The 20163-nt window shown below is 44.0% G+C and overlaps 3 protein-coding genes across 5 annotated transcripts in view; 1 reads left to right on the plus strand and 2 right to left on the minus strand.

The window, feature by feature from the left end:
- Positions 1-1488: 1488 nt before the first annotated feature.
- Positions 1489-11116, plus strand: dglucy (D-glutamate cyclase). 3 transcript variants are annotated; one of them, XM_027004828.2, is made up of 13 exons: positions 1489-1691; positions 2692-2781; positions 3821-3974; positions 4534-4732; positions 4946-5096; positions 5342-5464; positions 5736-5939; positions 6089-6349; positions 6694-6793; positions 6926-7074; positions 8161-8280; positions 9126-9280; positions 9935-11116. In XM_027004828.2, the coding sequence occupies exons 1-13, from the start codon at positions 1673-1675 to the stop codon at positions 10112-10114; spliced, it is 1905 nt and encodes a 634-aa protein (XP_026860629.2). In that variant the 5' UTR covers positions 1489-1672; the 3' UTR covers positions 10115-11116. The 3 variants fall into 3 exon arrangements, with proteins under 3 accessions (XP_026860629.2, XP_026860631.2, XP_026860630.2); XM_027004830.2 differs by lacking the exon at positions 1489-1691 and adding an exon at positions 2310-2348; XM_027004829.2 differs by lacking the exons at positions 1489-1691; positions 2692-2781 and adding an exon at positions 3006-3618.
- LOC113574128 (ovarian cancer G-protein coupled receptor 1) lies at positions 10959-16610 on the minus strand. Its single transcript, XM_027004831.2, has 2 exons — positions 16334-16610; positions 10959-14381 (listed from the first exon to the last, which is right to left on the minus strand). The coding sequence occupies exon 2, from the start codon at positions 14326-14328 to the stop codon at positions 13297-13299; it is 1032 nt and encodes a 343-aa protein (XP_026860632.2). The 5' UTR covers positions 14329-14381; positions 16334-16610; the 3' UTR covers positions 10959-13296.
- A 1778-nt stretch (positions 16611-18388) lies between these two features.
- Positions 18389-20163, minus strand: part of ccdc88c (coiled-coil domain containing 88C) — a 40298-nt gene continuing 38523 nt past the window's right edge. The window contains exon 30 of the mRNA XM_035532955.1: positions 18389-19310. Within this exon, the coding sequence (XP_035388848.1) occupies positions 18465-19310 (846 nt within the window). The 3' untranslated portion in view covers positions 18389-18464. The remainder of the gene's footprint in view (positions 19311-20163) is intronic.

Below are 20163 nucleotides of genomic sequence, written 5' to 3' on the forward strand. Positions count from 1 at the left end.
TCTGTTAGCAAGGCAGAAGACCACCATCAAACTCCACATAAATGGCAGCTACCACTCCACCATCCACCAACATTACAAGGCTCAGGGGTTCTTAACCCAAGCGCAGGGTCTTTGTGTCTGCATCACATGTGCAATCGTTGGGTGTTGCTGTTAAGTACTATGAGGTACCGTGTACGTGGAAACGGTGCTGGTTATATAGTTAAACAGGGGCCCTTGTTTTCCTGAATACTGTTTAAACTGCATGCAAATATCAGCCATCCATTCCTTGGTGGTATTAGTACTACAAGGAATGGGGACATCTTTTGTTGTAGCCATGTGCTGTGTAGAATGGTGGTGTTGTATGTTTTTGTTTTTAGGTTGATTTTGGTGGGGCGGGGGGTGACTCTGTGGTAGTTGGTGTGTGTTCAAATAGTCGATGATCTATGAATCAAACATGGTTAAGTTGGTTTCAGACGTTTAAAGGCCAAATGAACGTCACTGAAGGCTTGCACTCATCTTGGTTTTCTGTTATCACAAGGAATCAAAAAGATTCAATTTAGCATTGAGTGGCCTGTTTGAATTTTCAGATTTCTATAACAGAATGTATTGGTATAGATACATACCAATATTTCTGTCAAATGTTATCCTATTATGGTGTTTTACATTACTGAGCCAAGAATCGTTTAATTTGATAGTAATCGTGTTATTAATATAAAAGAGTTATTTCAATCAATGCGAAATATCGATAGGCTATTTATGTTATCTACTTTTCTGTCAATCAATCCTGTGCCATGTCTGTCATTGTAATGTTTATTATTCTTATATTTGAATTGAAAGATTAGTATTTTTGACTGACTGAGTGACCAGATTATTGTTTTATTCCTTTCAGGAAAATGGGACATTTGAGCTGGCAGTGTTGCCAGTTGTATAGCACACTGACATGAATAGTCTCAAATGTACAGAAAACCCACTATATACCTCTTAAGAATAGACACTTTAAGTTGAAGGAAGATGCTTTAAAATTGACTGTGCTCTGTGTTCATGTTTGATGGCGAGATGGTGAGAGAACTTCTCACACCTGGACTCATTTTTTTCTGTGTTGATTTCTCTCTCTCTCTCTCTCTCTCTCTCTCTCTCTCTCTCTCTCTCTCTCTCTCACACACACACACACACACACACACACACACACACACACACACACACACACACACACAGTGACTCTGAGTAGGAAGAATAGGACTGTATGGGATCTATCTTCCAGTCTACTGACAGTGATGAGTCCTGAAGAACTTCAGTGTGATGTTGCTGTTTAACTTGAATGTACTGTCTTGCTATCGATGGATGTATACAACCAGTGCGTTTTACTGTAAAGCAATAACCAAGAAATATGTACATTGATACTTCATTAATAAGACAGCTGTATGGATCAATTAAATTCTAGAGTTTATTGACATTTTATGGGCTGCAGTGTGTTACCGCCACCGTGTGTTTGATCATGGTAGTGTAGCCTCAGCCATTTTGTTTCAGCTATTTTTTAAACTTATGAGATGTTTTCATCGTAAGTATTTGATTAATCGTCTGCGCTACAGAGTACAAATAAATAGGCCACGACTGTAGATTACCTAACATCCAAGCATTTACTATATGGTGGCTGCGTAGTCTTTGGTGAAGAGGAACGCGTGGGGCATTCGCTATGCTGCCCGGATCTTGTGGTAAACTAACCCACACACTTCATCTCGACGCTTTACTCGACATTTACGGCGTTTGCACTTACAGACGGACGCGCCTCTACAAAGCCGCTCTCCGGCGACGGTCTCCCGCTTTCCTCTACGTTTTCACTGAGTTTTATAGGTGAAATAATAAACGCGACATTGATTTCTCCTCAAGGACGCTAGCTAGGCTAAATAAGCAAGTGTGAGCTGTTAATCCAGGTCCCGCTGCTCGGATAAATCGGAACTGGCGATGGGGCTCCGCTATATAAGGCGTTTAGTTTGAGATGTTTTTAGTTTGAAGCTGTTTTGTTTCGGGAGTTGGTGTAGTTACTTAGCCAGCCAGCCAGCTAGCTAGCTAGCTTCTCTGAAGCACAACTTTCACCTGTCTAGGTGGGCTCACTAGTCCAGTGACATGTTTAAAACTTATCCAACAGTCAGCGATTATGCCCCCCGGTTCCCCGATTACAGCTAGATAAAGATTCACCAGTGGTTAAGGTACTTGACTAGTAATCAGAAGGTTGTTGGTTCAAGCCCTACCGCTCCCAAATTGCCACCGTTGGGCCCCTGAGCAAGGGGCTTAACCCTCCATTGCTCAAGTTGTACTCAGTCACAATTGTAAGTGTTTTTGGATAAAAGCGTCAGCTAAATACCATAAAGGTAAGTTAAGCAGTACTGAAGCTCTCTGTCATATACACCAATGTGTGATGATACGATAACTAATCATATACACCAAATTAAAGATATTCCAATCTGGACTCGACTGTGGTGCAAACTGGTGGATTTGTCATGGAGACGTTTGCGGGAAAGATTTTACTGTGGATACCCTGTTGGGTTTTGATTTCGTTTAACTTTATCATCTTGGTTCATAAGTGGTTACTTAGTAATGGATTTAATATATAAATAATAAATATTACAACAACATTCATTAAAAGGAGCATAAAGTCTAGATGCAGAGTGCTCTGATGAACAGTTTAATCTAAATTTTGTGTTGTGATATAAGGTGTCGTTATGAAGAGGTTTCTCCTCCGTGCCACTAAAGTAACGGCAGGTCTGAAGTATTCCAGCGGCTTTAGAGCAAATACGGAGCCAGGTATGAGATTTATTTTTTTAATGCAGCATTATAGTGGTGAGAAAACATTAAAATCCCACCGTAATTGACATATTTTTGTCTAAGATCAAAGTTCCTAACTGTTTGCCTGGTCTTGGGTCAACCTTCATCCACCCTGAATCAAAAATAACTAAAGCAGTATAATTGGCCTATTTGGTGATTGAGTTATTTCCAGGTATACTGTTGAAGTACATAAAGGTTTCTTAGTAAAATAAAAAAGATAAAAAGATGTATTTTCATTTATCTGTACTATAACCACATTTTGAGGTATCAGCTGATATCTACATCTGTATTCGAGTTTAATTTGAGCTGAGCCTTTGCGCACAGGAATTGTACCAAAAAGGTGTAATTATGAGGTATAGTGCTATTAATGATAAAGATGTATTTATGTGAGAATGAATATTCTTGGAAGTGTTTAAAACATACAGATGTCTTTGGAACTCTTATTTCTGATAGTCATAAAATTACCTTAAAATGCCATCTATCCCAATACCTTTGAACCGATAACAGGTGTAACATCATTTCCAGAGAAAGTGAAAAAACAGCTTCCATTATTAATCTTAATATGTAAGTGGAATTTACCTCTAGCAGTCAGATTCAAACCTGTCACTTGTTAACTAAAGGACATAAGAACTGGCGCCCACATACATGGCCATTAACCTTAAGGAAACATTAACCTGGAGCACACTTAAATTAGCTCGGCTAGCTGGAGTGTTTTTGCATTAAACATGTCGCTGTCTAGTCTGAGCCCGAGTGCTCTTCGCCACATCATCCGGGAGCAAAGGCAGGTTATTGGGAACACTTCTGGCATTGCAGCAGGTAGGAAGCAGATATGCTTCCAATTTCTATCAGAAAATGGTACAGTTAGTTTCCCCAGTGTGTATCTGTAGTATTCCAGTTTTTTTTTTTTTTTTTCTGCGACTTTGCTTTAGATCAACAGCTTTATCAGTTTGTACCAAGTAGAACAAATTCTGTGCCAAACAACATTCCAGTTCTAAGTCTCCTGTCTGCTCTTTGACAGGATATCTACAAGCTAACGTAGTGATTCTGCACAAGGACCTGGCGGATGAATTTGAGGCGTTCTGCCGTGCCAATCCCAGTCCCCTCCCTCTGCTGTACAGGAGCGAGCCTGGAGAATGGGGCTGCCCCCCCCTCTCTGCACAAGCAGACATCAGGTACCGTCAGCCCAATGAGCATTATAACTAAACCATATGCACGTAACCATACTTAACCATAAGTCACCCTTAATCCTTCCTGGTACTAATGACAAAAATGCTGGAATTTATTTGGTTTTGTTGGGGTTTTTTTTTGTTGTTGTTGTTGTTGTTTTTGGTTTTCCTGTAATTGGTTACTTGTTCAGATTGTAGTGTGTCCAAATCTTTCAACAACAAAAACTGCTGACTCATCACTATAGACGTCTTATGTCAATCATTAATCTTTTTTTCAGCAAGCAGAACATCAAGGCCATTTATATGGGGATGTATCTGACAAAAGATTGACAGGTTGTGAGATAATTGGTGCAAAAGTATAGATCTGTCTGAGAGTTGTTAAGAAGAAAATGTTCTAGCCTCTGAAAAAAATAGTTGTTAAATAGTTATATTGGGAAAATTTTATTCATATGTTTTCAGTGATAAACCAGTAATGTATAGCATACAGAAAATCACTTAGTATAATGTTAGTGATGTTTAATGAAATAAACATAAATGAAGTCATCTGTGTTCTGTTTGGTCTCAGAGAAGACTGTGCGCAGTACTGCGTGTTTGAGAAGGGGGCACTGGTGACAAAGGTGGCCAGTCTGGTCCCCTACACCTCTCAGCTGCAGGACATGGTGACATTCTACCTGGGCTGCAGCTTTAGCTTCGAGCGAGCCCTCAAGCAGGCCGGCGTGCCCGTACGCAATGCCGAGCAGGGCCGCAACGTCAGCATGTTTCGGGTGAGACGCCGTCGCTCTGCCTGCTGGACGCGTCATGCTCCGCATTTTCTGTTTACTCTTCTCTACCGCCTGGATCAGCTCATGATGAACACCTGTTTAGACTGAGGTGTTTGTGAGAACCCAGCACATAGATCTAACCCTGCCCTCAACATTAGACACACGAGCTGGTGATGGTAGCCTCTTATCCTTCAGCAATCATTGCTCTCCCTTCAGACGTCAGTGCAGTGTGTCCGGGCAGGGCCATTTCGCTGCCCCATGGTTGTGTCCATGCGTCCGGTCCCGCGGGACAAGCTGGATGTGGCGGCCCAGTGCACGCACCGTTTCCCACTTGCCCATGGAGGTCCTGTCCACATAGGCCACCCAGGTGCAGCCTCAGACACAACTCCCACGCACATGATAACACCGTCTCCATTCAAGACGGTTCAGGTTAGGATGTGAAACTGTTTACTTGATTTTACTCAAAATGTGTACTGAAAGCAATTTAATTCAGATTTGTGTTTGAATTCGGGTAAGTACAGAACGCACAAAAACGTAGTAAAACCAAAGGAAATGAGACGAGGCTGTGGTATCTCAATGTCGCAGTAAATGCAACTGATTCTACCCATCCAGGCATACTGGGGATTCCAGAGCTTTGGCGGCCAGACTACGGGGACGCGGTGGAGGCAAGCCCCGAGGATGTGCCCATGTTCTGGGCCTGTGGGGTCACTGGAGCAGAGGCTGTCCAGAGCACAAGTAAGAGCACAAAAAAACAAGAGTTCCTACAATGAAACCTGAAGTAACTTTATAAAGTGGACCACAACGACAAGGTGTCAGTGAGCTTGCAGTGGTTAGGGTATGTATTGATTACATCATTTCCTGTATTTGTGTTTTTTATGAGAATGAGCATAAATGAAAATGTTATTTAAAATAAAAGTTCAGTTTCCTGGCTTAGTTGGTCTAGCAGGTGCATTAAACACTGTAGATGATATAGTTTTCTTTGTTTATTTTTAACGTGTCTCTCCAGAGCTTGCTCTCGCCTTCACCCACTCTCCCGGGTGTATGTTTCTCACTGACCGAGAGGAGGTCACTGCTGCTTCACAGACGTCTGAGTCAGGAAGCTGTCCTTTGACCTTCTGTATTTCCCAGAATCCCCTGCACTACAGTATAGCCAGTAAGACTGCGGTTCAGCAAGTCCGAGAGCTTGAGCAGCTTATTCAAGAAGACCCAGGTGGGCCACAAGCCAACGGAAACTCATCTTACACCTTATCCATTATAATGATGCTCCTAAAACTTCAGATAATGTTGGAACCTGTGTGTGTGTGTGTGTGTGTGTGTGTGTGTGTGTGTGTGTGTGTGTGTTACTACAACTGCATGCAGGCCAGAGGGGGATCCAAGCCCTGTTTGTGCCGGATGAGCTGCTGAGGGCCTGTCTGTCCCTGTCGCATGCCTCCTCTGTGCTCATCACCACAGGCTTCCCCACGCACTACATGCACGACCCTCCAGAAGAGACGGACGGGCCCCCTGGAGCCGTCGCCATGGCCGCTATGCTCCAGGCCCTCGGCAAGCACGTGGTCATAGTGGCTGACCAGCGTGCCATGGAGCTCAACATGCGCATTATACAGGATGCTGTGGATAAAGGTGACTCGCTTACTCTCAGTCGAGAATGAGCATAAATGAAAATGTTATTTAAAATAAAAGTTCAGTTTCCTGGCTTAGTTGAACTAGCAGGTGCATTATACACTGTAGATGATATAGTTTTCTTTGTTCTCTTGCGCTCGCGCTCTCTCTCTCCCTCACACCATACCAGTGAGGAGAGGCCGTTTATCTGGCTACGAGGCTATTCAAATGACATTACAACGTCTGAAAACTATTCTTCACTAGATCCAAGAGACACTGTAATGTAATTTGAAGATCTACTGTATATCTTGGTGGGTGTGTGTGTGTGTGTGTGTGTGTGTGTGTGTGTGTGTGTGTGTTTGCAGGTGTGATAAAAAGTGCAGTGCCAGTGATGAGCTTTCAGGGCAGCAGTCCAGATTCAGCGCTGCGCTTCCTTTGTCATGATGGAGATCCTTCCAAGCCAAGGTCCCGTGGCACAAAGCCCAGACCTGATTCATATATTTGTCGTAATGCGTTCTTGTCTGTATTTCCTTTAGACGTGCTCAAAAAACCCACCTACTGTTGGTCTGACCTATTCAAGCACTGTGCACCATATAGATTTGACCACTTGGTGGCAGTAGAGCGCAGTGGAAGGGCTTGTGATGGCAACTACTACAACATGAGAGGAGTGAACATCAAACACTTGGTGGACCCTATAGATGATCTGTTCACCACAGCCAGCACTGTTCCAGGCATCACCACGACGGGTGAGAATAACTACCTCTGTCTAACTTGCTGCTGAGCTTCCCCACTAATCGGAGGATATCTTTAGGCGAGATAACGATTTTATCTGGTGTGCAGTGATGTTTAGTGTGCTTAACTTTGACTGGATCATGGTTTATTGAGTTCTCTGTAATAACACGATGTTTTCTTCGTTTAATCCCCAATTAATGAGCTAGAAAAGCTCAGAGGAATTAAATAATGGCATATGGATTCATCGTGTGTTCTGTTCTGATTGTTTACCTGGCAACAGGTCAAAGTAAGAAACCCAGTAAAGCTTCACATGACCAAATGCAAGTCATTTTTCATCAAAAGAACGATGAACTATTACACCATTTGATACTTATGGAAGCCATTTGGTTTTATATGTGTGGCTACAGTACCTTTTCATAACTGGGTTTATTTGGTCATGTTGCTCATTCGTCGAAGGTTCCTTGTGCTGGACGCTTAACCTCTCTGTGTTGCTCATGTGTGAATGTGTTGGCCAAGTTATGCATGAAACACCACAGACTGAGCTCAGCTCCCACATGTGTCGCACATGGTGACATATCGAGAGAACGACCTACTCTGGCAAATCTGCACACTCAGCACAGACCCGTTTCTTGGCTTAATTTCCTCTGTTTGGCACCGGGCAAGATGCATTAACAGCAGAACTGATTGATGTATCAGTGGATTTGTTCGGTCAAATTGTTTGAGCAGTACCGGAAGGTAATGTCGAAGCCTGAACGGCAAAACCAAATAAACATCGATTACTTCATGTTTTCAGCATGTTTTCAGTTTTCAAGCGTCATGATGAATGATTGTGTGTGTGTGTGTGTGTGTGTGAATGCTTTTGTACGTAAGACAGTACGTCTGGAGTATGTGGTCCTTGTGATTTCTCCATGTCTAATGGGTCTCGTTTGCAACCGCACAGAAATGTCAGTAATCCTACTTATAATCCCCAGTTGTCTCCAGGAGATCTTCTCCAGAGAATGAAATGGTACAATCTGTCTTTGTCATGGCAGTGTGATTATGGGACATTGCTGTTCTCTCTCTCTCTCTCTGTGTGTGTGTGTGTGTGTGTGTGTGTGTAGGCATTGGAGATGGAGGCAACGAGTTGGGCATGGGGAAGGTAAAGGGGGCGGTGAAGGCGCTCATGCCTAAGGGAAGTCTCATCGCCTGCGACGTGGCTGCAGATTTTGCCATCGCTGCAGGTGTGTCGATGTAGGACATCTATCAGCAGACTGCAAAAAAAAAGGGGAAGAAAAAACAAAACAAAACAAACCTTCTCACATTTCCATTTCGGTAGAAGATTAATCAAAATTGGTCGTGATTGTCAAATAGAATGATAGTTGAGATCATCGGCTGTCAGGAGTGAGCCTGAGCGCAAGACCAAGAGTGAACTCTTTCTCTCTCTCTCTCTCTCACACCTAAGGGCAGTTTCATTGCCTCTTATGTGGCTGAAATTTGTACTGTGTGTGTGTACACTCCAAGACCATGTTTTTATGACCTCACCAAATCTTTGCACCAGCAGAATAGATTATTCCCTGGGAATCAGTAAATATTCTGGGGGCTGTAATCATTTTATCAAACTTCACATCAGCAATACCAGAAAAGATCCAGACACAACATCAATATCAGAACAGAAGGCTCTAGACACAGACCTATGCATCACGGTTCTAAAATTCTCTAGTTTGGCTTAACATCTGTCAGCTCACCCTAGCCCAGACAGGACAGAGGAGAAGCAGAGTTTTGCCTGCCTCTGAGGAAGGCAGCACAAGCCTGTGCTTCCGTGAGTCATCTTCTGCTGTTTGAACTCAAGCACCACAGGAACTTGGTTTCTCTTTTAGCCACACTGGTGCAAATTTAATTCAGTGCACACTAAAAATGTAAATCATGTAGACCTGTGCTCAACTCAACTGGGCTTAATAACCCAAGAGTCGCACTCACACTTCACATTGTACAGTCACGCGAGAGCCTGAATGCAGTGTTGATGCCACATGTGTTCAGATTACATCTCTATTGGACGTCCAGTGGAACCTCGACTCTGTTTTCACAGGGGTGTCTAATTGGGGCGGTTATGCTGTGGCCTGTTCATTGTACCTTCTGAACCGGTGTGATGTCCATCGGCGCTATGTCCAGAAAGGCCTGGGTGTGTTGCCAGCAGCCAGGGAACACAGCCTCTGGGCAGCCAGCCTGCCGTCTGTACCTAAGGTATGACGAACACCTGCCACCCAGTCATACAAGAAGAGGCGTGCTTCGCGTGTAAAACCAGATGTAAGAAGCAAGGTTCACCTCGGAAACCCCCAGCTCCCACCCTCTGTAAACCTGCTCCATGCCTGAATGCTTCCACTATGTGCCCATGGTGTGATTTTGTGAGTAAGTGTGCGTGCATGAGAGGACCATGTGCGGTAGTGTTAGGAGCCTCTTGCTCTCCTATCTGTATGCTCAGTGAAAGGCTTTGAGGATAAACCGTTTTTAACACTTATGGTTGATGGCGGATCACTTCAAAACCCATTCCAAGCAGGGATATAATTACGTTAGCCACAGGAGCTCCACTGTCAAGTCCTACCTCATTAACCCCACGTCCACATGGGGCTCGGTTCTTCACCGCTGTCCTTCCCAGCTGCGGATCTCTTTGCGGTGGCAGTCACGGCTTAACTCTGTAATCTTTCTTTCCTGTGTTTAATGTTTCCAAACCTCTTTGCCTCAGAATAAAACACCACTGATGATAGAATTACCACATGGGTCAGTATGCGAGGACTCCAAAAACCTGTTCAAACAGTGGATTTAGGAGCTTTGGTAGTCACTGTGGTACTACCAGCCCCACGCACCTTCTAACAGGTGTTTCTTTTTCTGTAAGCCCAGGAGGAGGAAATGCTACGCATTCTGGTGAAGCACGGTGTCCGCAGCGGTAAAACTGCGAACCTTGGGCTGGAGGTGGACGGCCTGACCTTTCATCCCACGCACTCTGCTATGGTACAGCGCTTACGAGACCTTTCCTTGGAAGAAAGAACAGTGACTAAAGCTCTGCGGTGCACATCATAACATCAGCTGGCCCTCGAAGCGAGACGGCGGCCCCATGTCGCAAACTGTCTCAGACACGCTCTCTCCTCCTTCATGATTAAGCTAACACATCTCACTTCCTCTTGAGCCACGGCAAAGGCTGCTGCACAGTGCTCATCCTGTCTTGGTTTGCCACAGACACTGCAAGCAGTCGCATTGCAGCAAATGAAATCATAATATGACCTCAAAGGGCGCAGTAAGATTTGGATCAGTGTAAATTATGGTGCCACCTTCAGCATAGATAAACCTCTGAAACTCATTCTGCTACTAAGTGAAGACAAGATCCTCCATACTCAGCATACTGAAGGCTCCCATGAGCGCAACATGTTCCCTAAAGCTGTTGACTAGGACTCTGGTCACCCACACGAACGGCAGAGAAAAGGTCTTGGAGAACCACAGGGGTTTGTGTCCACTCATAGACCTGTGACATAATTAATGAAGTTTCTTTCGTTCTCAAAGAGTTCCACAAAATTTAAATCAGAAACGGCCAACCAAAGACCTTCATTCTCAAAATAAATAAACAATCGTGTTTTTATTGGGCAGGCCTCTGTTACACCATTACACCTGAAAACACTAAATATTTCTCTGGGATATGAAGATAAAATAAATACTTCAATTACCAAAGCCCATGGCTTGAAAATATAAAAGCATACATTTAAGCAAGAATGTTTTGTCTTGGGTCTAATGCTTGTTTGGTATGTAAAACTGGTGTGTGTGTGTGTGTGTGTGTGTGTGTGTGTGTGTGCGTGCGTGCGTGTGTTAGTATTATTCGGGTTATATGCTCTGCACCAAAACGGCTGGTTTTAGACACATAAACAGTAAGCAGTTTAAAAGTATTTAAAGCATTGTTTAATTTCATTTAAGCATCAGTAATGTTTACCAGCAAAGCCTAAAGTACTATATTAGCATCTTATTATTAATGTTGCTGTGCTTACGGTCTTGTTCGTAATTGTAATCGCTGTGAATTAAAGTGTTAACATGGAATAATTTGTGGTTTTAATTACACATATGAAGTAGCAGTTAAATGAAGTAGCATTAACACCACAGCACAAATTTTACATTCACATTTTGTTAGTAATCATTCATGCCTTTGGTGCCTATTGAAATTATTAAAATGACAAACATCAGACAAGACCCCAATTTGCATTACGTTTGGCGTTACTTAACAGGATAAAGGAGGCAGCGTGTACACAGTCAGAACATACAAGCTTAGTTATCTGCCATCTTCCACTCTAAGGCTGTAATAGTTTTACAAGGTGGACCGACGATGTCTACTGAGCCAACTCACTATGATCTGGCATCATGTTTCTATATTTGGATTTAAGTGTTTCGGTAAAAGAAATTACTCCTGTCTTACCAACATACAAGTTGTAACTTTCATTTTAAAAAAAAAATCACTTGTCTATGGTATATCTCACGTATAGCAGAATGTACTGATGCGTCTAGATGCCTCTATAGTTGTGTTCGAAATTCACCCAAGTGCATGAAAATACAGATGCAATTGATAAGTGGTCTTGAAACCAACACCAGCCTCAAGTAATACTAAACTCTAGCCTAGTCATCTCTAAGGTATTACTTATTAGACTAATGTTCTTTATTTCATTATAATGTATTATGTATTGTTAAGACAAAACATTTTGTAATTATGTAACTTCCACAATTATAATTACATAAACAGGCACATTTTGTATCAGTAATACATTAACAATGTATGGTTAATACACCATTTGCATTAATACATAAAGCATCTGCCCAAGGCTAAACACACTATATATAAATATGGAAGGTGGTGCTTTTGTACTATGAATAAGAAAATGTGAATCATCAGTCAGTGTTACGTAGTAACTGTAATGTTCTTAGATTGAATTCTTTCTAGTTGAATGTACAAATTCTTAAGTCGTGATTTGTCCTGGTACTACTTGCTGCTTATGTTATCTGTGTGGCACAATGAACCCAGCAGCCATGCTCTGTCTGATGTGGAAGGTGGGCCTTGAGTCTCGAGCTTTAATGTAGTTGCTCCCACTCATAATAAATCATTTGAGAGGCATTACAGCTTCTAGTTTCCCTACTACAAGCTGTGGGGAGATGCATGCTGTTAATGAAAAGCAAAACCAAGGCAAAAAATATGACAGCGATGCATACTTAATGTGTCCACATTACTAAGTAGTTACATTTCAAAGCTGACTGTCCAAAAGACCATATACATGGCCTTTCAATAATTGGTCGGCACCTCAGTGAATAAACACCAAATGACGCCAAACATAATGCAAAATAAAAGTAACTATTCAAAACTTTAAACATGAACTTTGTGTTTTAAGTATTAATGTATCAAAAAATGCAGAAAATGCACAGATTACGTTTAATACAACGTAGGCAGTTGCAAACATGCATGAACATGGACTATGTACTCTATTGTAAACATACATTCTTCTGCAAGAGATGAAGCATTTGATAAAACTTATGACCTCCCTTGGACAGCTCTACAAATCGTGACGACTGCATTGTGAGTCTGAATTAAGCGTCCTCCATCCATTATGGTACATGTCAGTCCTAGAACTTGCACGTATTACATCACTAAGTGACACCCCTTCTGGTCCTTTGCTTAGGTATGTGTAAACCACCAAAGGGACTTACAGAGGGAAAACGCTGAGGTGAATGAACTGGCCTAGGGTTGCTCCCACCAACCCTGTATATGTTCCTCATTACAGCGTCATCGCATATACTACAGTCTAAACCCTGAATGTCTCTAACTGGCCTCCAGGACTAGCTTTTCTTGTGTTTACTACAGGTCCATTTCAGCATAGAAAAGTTTGTAACAAATTGCATAAAGCTTTAACTTACATTATTTACAACAATAGTTCATATTAACAAACCATGAACTTTACTAGCATTAATAACCCAAGTTATTTTTGTTTGTAGTTTGCGGCAATTCCACCAAGCTAAAATGCCAACGAATAGATATCATCAAGGTTGCAGTTCCTGAGAATTACACCAGAATCACCACAAAATCACAGAATGTTGCACTCAGAATCAATGGTTGTTAAGTGTAGCCCAAGGCATCAGGGAAGTATGTCACTTAGCTCATCATGAAAAGCAAAAACATCAACGTCCTAACACTCTCAAACGTAGCTCAGCATTCAAACACTTGATTAAATCACAGGTGTTCACACATCTGCTTTGGTCTGCTGCAGCAGTGTGACCGTGGTGCCACTTTCGTTGGGGGGTGGGGCTTCGTTGGAGTCCGTGCCGTAGCTGCCCTCCCGGCGAGAACAGGAGCAGAGTGCGTGGGCGCAGGAGTCCAGGGTCTCCTGTAGGCCGCGCTGGGCGCTCTCGCTGACGAAACAGTAGAGAGCCGGGTCGGCCACGCAGTTCAGGCTGGTGAGCAGGAGCGAGAAGTGGTAGTAGTTGAAGATGTTCTCGATGAAGGAGCAGTCCTTCTCGCTGAGCGTCCGCACCAGCAGGAAGACGTGGTACGGCGAGAAGCACACCAGGAAGATGATGATGGTGCTGGTGACCAGGTTCTTGATGCGAACCTTCTGCAACATCTGGGTACCCACACTCTTGCCCACCGCGTGCAGGACACGAAAGTACGACATGGACAGGATCCCCAGTGGGAACAGGAAGCCCACGCAGAAGCGATAATAGTTGACGAGATGCTCCCAGGGCATCATGGGATAGTGCTCGAAGCACACAGTCCGGTTATTGCTGTCCCTGCTCACCTCCTTGTGGACGAAGAAGACCACACCCACACCGAGCTCTTTCAGCCACACGATGGCGCTGATGAGCGCGGCCGCCTTCATCGTGCGGAGGGAGGAGAAGTGAAGCGGGTGGACCACGGCCAGGTAGCGGTCAATGGAGATGCAGCAGAGGAAGCCGATGCTGACATAGATGTTCTCATAGAGTAGGAAGCCGGACAGCTGGCATGACCACTCGCCATATTTCCAGTCGTCATCCTGGAAGATGTACTGCAGCCAGAAGGGCAGCGAGGCCAGGTACAGTAGGTCAGACACGGTCAAGTTCAGCAAATAGATGCCCAGCTCATTCCGGGCCTTCACCTGCAGCCAGGCATGGTAAAGAGAGTAGGCATTGGCTGGAACGCCTACCAGCAAGACCAGGATGTAGGTGCTGGAGAACAGGTACAGGTGAATCCCATGTTCAATAGTGCAGTTAGTTTGGTCTTCTGACATGTTCATCATGCCAAGCTCCAGGTCATGGACCGCACCCACAGGAGGATATCATTCCATGGGCTCTAGAGGAAACAAATTAAGTCAATTTCACATTGCCTGTCCAACATTCCATTAACTGCATTACCTTTTGATTATAAGAGAAGCAGCACATACTTTCCGGACATGGAAAGTGCTTTACCTCACTGCATACAGTTTCAAGGGCCAAAGCCGGTATTTTATTTGCAAAATCGGCGGTACTGAAGCTAGTTTTCCCTATAGTACATTTAATCATGTGGGGTTTTTACAGCAGATTCTCAGCATGGATACTGTTTTGTGCTCTTCACATAGGCTGATATAACTGACCTCAAAAAGAAAATATTAACCCTAGCATGAGATTCTCAGCCAGTCCATCCATTTCCATTCATGTTAGTCCTGGCAGTTTCTCTGTGCTTATACTCCAAGCAGACAGTTGATACCAGTTAAAAGTAACTCAACAATTTGCACTTGGTCAGAAAATGGTTTAGCACATTGTGCAAAGCAAACACTAATGGAAATGGTTAGTTCACAAATTATCATCTTACATAGAAATGAGAAGTCTGGGAACATCTACACAATATCTTACTAACCAGCTGACTAGGTGATGAAAAGCTGTCATTTATAACATCATAGTACGTCCTTGTCCATGGCTTCAAACACAGCTTATTGAAGCAGCCAATAGCATCAAACATGAAAGACCAAATCCTGCTTCAACATCCACTTATTGGGGGGAAAAAAAACCACTCAGCGTTGAAGCTGTAAAATAGTGTTGAACAGGCAGGCACGTAATGCGCCACAGTTCACAAGAACCATTCACACTTATCTTGGCTGTAGTGAAGGTTTCCTAGCAGTACTTAGATTTCTCCTTTAGGACACAAAGCACCACAGTGCTCACAAAAGGATCTGCTGTGCAGGTGCCAAAGTCAAAAAAGAAAGATGTGTGTGTCACTGGGTTCTGTACATCAGTATTGGAATGACAGACCTGCCACAATAGTAGCAATGCAAATGTCAAAACCTGCAATCAGAGCACCCCTGCTGTCCATAAGGGTTTCAATATAGTTTCTTGAAATGTAACATTGGGCTTGTAATTGAAGGATGGACAAGATTTTGTGGTTCCCAGTCGTTGCACCGTAACTGCGGAGGCACTAGTGTGAGCCACAGAAAAGCGCCGTCGCACTGCGCGTTTGCCTCGAAAATAATCAGTTCTCCCGTCAATTACTTACAACCAGCCAAATTCATGTTAACGGCAAAACGGAATGATAGCTTCCGTAAATGATGCATGACGAAGATTCAAGAATGATCAAACCTCATTTTTTTTACAGCACTAAACAATAGAATGCACACGTATTTTGAAGACATCAGAATTAGACACCGTTTATAAACGGGTTAGGCTACAGAAAAAGGTCGTGGTGTATATTTTGGTTAGTCCTTTAGACAGGCAATGCAACGGCCAGAACTTCTCCTTTGTAAATTAAATGAGGACTCTTTCTTGACACTGACGCTTCCGAGCGTATTTCACCAACTTATTTCACTCACTACTGAACCCTGTAAAAGACAAAGCAAGCGCAAGCAAAATGAGGCATAAAACTCCACCATTTCAGCTCGGACGTTAAATATTTAAATATCCCATATATCACAAATATTCACAAAATGAGGATTTCAGTTTTGGTTTCCATAGAAAGAAAAATGCAATGAATGCAAAGAAATGGCGACCGAGTCTAGAGCACCGATATCTGATTCAAGTTTCAAAATCCTAAAATGATATTTAAGTAACTTTGCACCACTCTTAGATCAGCGGGTACTTCGCTGGTGGAAATTTATCACAAAACCTGTCCAACCTGTTACTTGATCAATACGAAAAGAGCGCTCACGATCGTTACAGTCCTGGCAGCGTTCAAGTAGTCTAACAGTGGGAAAACAAATGACCAGTATTGCTTCTATATATCTAGACTCAGCAAAACAGAAAACACCCAATATTAGGGAGAGAGAGATATTTTACCTCCTTTTTGCTTTCTCTTCTTATACGTCCTGTCGTGTACAATCTTAAATCCCAATAAACCCTGCGGTTAACTGGTCGAGGGCTCCGCGCGAATGGGAGCGCAGGTTTCGGCTGTGGACTTAATCGTACAGACTTAATCGTACAGACATGAGCGAATTCTTTTTCCTCGAGAGCATTTCGTGGTTGTTCCGGGAAGTCCGAAGAGCTAGTTAAAAAGCCAACGAAACCACCGATGGAGTGCGCAAACGCTCCTGTGAAGAGGTGCCGCATTACCAATTCTGACAGAAAGGCTGGCCTCGCGTCTTTTCCTTCCCACGTGCTCAGTGTGTCGAGGCACTCACGCTTCGCCTGGGGAGCAGCGCTGATGCTGTCGGTTACACGGTGACGCTTCGTCCAGTGATAAATGGACACTCGTTGATAAGTGACTTCCACAACTAGTCCCGAACATTACTTACTCATCACCTTATTTGGTGATGCATCTGGACAACGGTGAGTTTGAAGGAAAGGTGGCCCACAAAAGCAGCAAATTTCGTTTCGAAAATCTTTATTATAAAGGGTTCAGTTTTTGGATAACAGCTTCTTCTATACAAACACTTGTATCAATCATAAAGAAACGAGTTATTTCATAGCCTATTTTATCAGATGTTTTGAGGGCGACTGTTAAAAATAACAACTTACAGACATTATCAAGGTCTTTGTATAGTAGTGTTTGAAAATGACTCGTGCCTTGAATGCGTGAACCCTACAATCCACCCTTTAAAATACAAGTGCACAAACGCAGTTGTGTTCTTCAGAGAGTGTGCACTAACGCAACCACATCACAAATAAACCTTAAACTGATGCCCCATTTGCTAAACTCTGACAAACACATGTAGGCCAGCCGGCCCGGCCCCCGTGGTGCGGATAATCATCTCGTACAGTGATTCTTCTTTTGTCACTTATCCCAAACAGGCTTCTTAGAAAACGAACACACGCGAATGAGGAGCGTATTCAGAATCTCATACTCCACTAAACTACACAAAAAACTGATACGGGATGGATGCATGGATGCGCGCACGCACACGCACCACACACAGTTGGGAGACTTGAATAAATAAACCAGTTCTTTAGATCATTAGACCAGTTTACAGTGTTACTGGTAATCAAACTCGATTCGTTTTCTGCAGTAAACTGTAGAATGTGTCCAGTGTTAAGACTCCAGTCAAGACACCACTTTATCCTGCTTACATAGTGCGTGATCTGTATATTTACTTCTATAAAAAAATGTAAAAAAAAAAAAAAAAAGTGTTTAAAACCGCATGCCTTTTTTGCCAAGTTGTCACGGCGACAAACATCACATGGTTTTAAAAGCCCTTGAGATGTTGAGCCCTGTGGGTAAAAGTGTGAATGGAAAAAACTTCTGCAGGTTTGCCGCTCTCCACACCAACATTCATCACTTCAGTGAAGAAAGTCCTGTTCTCAGCTTTGGTCCACACGCTCAACTTCATCTCGTTCCCCCCCCCCCCCCCCCCTTTGCTTTCTCTTCCTGTTATTTATTTTCATTCTGTGGTTCAGTTGGCACGCCTCAGAGCAAAACAGCATGGCCACAGCCTTGTCCTTAATCACACAGGTGGTTGCGCTCAGCAGCCACTCAGCAGAGGGGCATCGCGCATCAGGATTTGAGTGAGCGAGCGGCCGGTTCCAGTAAGCGATCCCACCGAGGTCGTCCGAATGATGGACTCGCCACGTCTGTGCCACCTCCTAAAGCTGGATCCTGTAATTACAGTGTGGTTATCCGGGGAGCGGTCCTCAAGAAGAAAAGGCCAGTGTTTGATTTGCGTATTCAGAATAGAACTTAAACTGGGCAACCCTGCCGTCCGTGGAGAGCCGCAGGAAATCAAATCAATGGTGTTTGATGGGGACGAGAAGAGAGGAAGGAGAATACATTCTTAAGCCATATGCATCCCTAAACATATTGCTTTTCCAATGTGTGTGAGCTTTGTGCAGATACATGGGTGCGTTCTTGGGCCTTTAAATACATTTACTTTGCATCTTCAATTGGTCAAAAAAAAAAAAAAAAAAAAAAAAAAAAAAAAAAAGTCACCCCCAACACAGAGTCGAGCAGACTAGCGGCTGCAGGGCTCATGGGGAGCTACACACAGCCGTACTCGTACCACACAGTCTGTGGGTCGTTGGTATGGTCGGGTGAAGCAGGTGAGCTGCTGGGCTGCTCTCTCGTGCCACAGCCTGGGCTGTCGGCTTTCTTCAGTGGCTGGAGGTCGGCCTGCCTGTGCTCACCGGGTTCCTCCACCTCCTCTAGCTTGAGGGCTGAGACAGCACGCACTGGCGTCACCATCGCCACCTCCCCACGGTGGTGCTGGGCGGCTGGGCGGCCGAGCCCCGGCGCTCCAGTGCACCCACCGCCAGGACCCTTGTCCACCTGCAAGGGGGCGGAGGAATGCAGGGACAGCTCATCTCTGGGTGGAGCTACTGAGAGGCGGCGAGGGTCTACAGCAGGTGGGGGTGAGGTGCCCGCCAGCCTGGCTGAATGTGGACGCTCGCGTGCTGGCAAACCCTGTCGCCTCACCACGCCCTCGGCCTGGCTCGGCGAACCCGCCTCGGGCCGGTAGCTCTCAGGCCCGGTGGAGTGGAGGAGATCAGCCGAGGCCAGGCTGAAGGTACGGCTCAGGCCAGCAGCCCCTCCGACCCCGCGAGGCCCGGCTTGCTGCAGTGGAGAGGGCCGACCACCGGGGCCACTTGCCCCGCGGTTGGGGAGCGTCTGAGACTGAGAGGGGGGCGTGGATGTCTCCACAAGCCGCATGCTGGGCTTCACGCTATGCCCAGGTTTGGAGGCTCGCCCATCCGGCCCAGACGGGGGCGTTTTGACAGTGGGCGTGACGTAGCTGGTGGGGGTTTTGGCTCCATCCCTCAAGGGTGCTGGCCGTCCGGTTCTGGTGAAATAGTCTGACATCAGATCTTCCCGGCTCCCTGTCTGCACCTAGGAGAAAAAAAAGACACAAATATTTATACACTAGTAATCACACAGTTCACACACAACCACAGGCCAAAACTATATTACAGCTGCATTACACAGACCCATAGAATCATCATCATCATCATCATCATCATCTTTACTTTGCCTTAGTGCACAAACAACCAACCAAAGAAATGGCAGTCTGTTATATATTGAATACCACTGACACATAGGATACGGTGAGACAGAGCTGGAGAATGAGAGGACGAGAAAGACTAGAGCTAAATCAGAGGGGGAAAGAGAGAGAGAGAGAGAGAAAGAAAGAAAGAAAGAAAGAAAAAGAAAGAAAGAAAGAAAGAAAGAAAGAAAGAAAAAAGAAAGAAAGAAAAAAAGAAAGAAAGAAAAAAGAAAGAAAAAAAGAAAGAAAGAAAAAGAAAAAAAGAAAGAAAGAAAAAAAGAAAGAAAGAAAGAAAAAGAAAGAAAGAAAGAAAGAAAGAAAGAAAGAAAGAAAGAAAGAAAAAGAACAGGAGATGCAGAGCTACATGACTGGCCGCTTGAGGAACACGTAAAATTTCTTACAGCATTAAATGATATTAGCTTAAATGGGCCCCAGTGATGCACATCACCACTGAAATTTCAGCTTCATCTGTCACACAAAAACATCAAATATCAGATGTAATCCAGTTTAAGCAGAGCCATAAAAAGTAGCCACTATTGATTTTTGACTGACTTCAAAAAGTCTTGGTGAGATCCTGCTCACGTGACTGATCTGAAAAGGTCCTGTCACAAGGACCAATCAGAATTTCTCACAAAGGGCCCAGTTTTAAACCACATTTCCCAGTAATGTTGGGAAATCAAATTGCCAAAGGTACCACAT

This window comes from Electrophorus electricus, chromosome 13, assembly GCF_013358815.1.
Source record: "Electrophorus electricus isolate fEleEle1 chromosome 13, fEleEle1.pri, whole genome shotgun sequence".
Classification (NCBI taxonomy): domain Eukaryota; kingdom Metazoa; phylum Chordata; class Actinopteri; order Gymnotiformes; family Gymnotidae; genus Electrophorus; species Electrophorus electricus.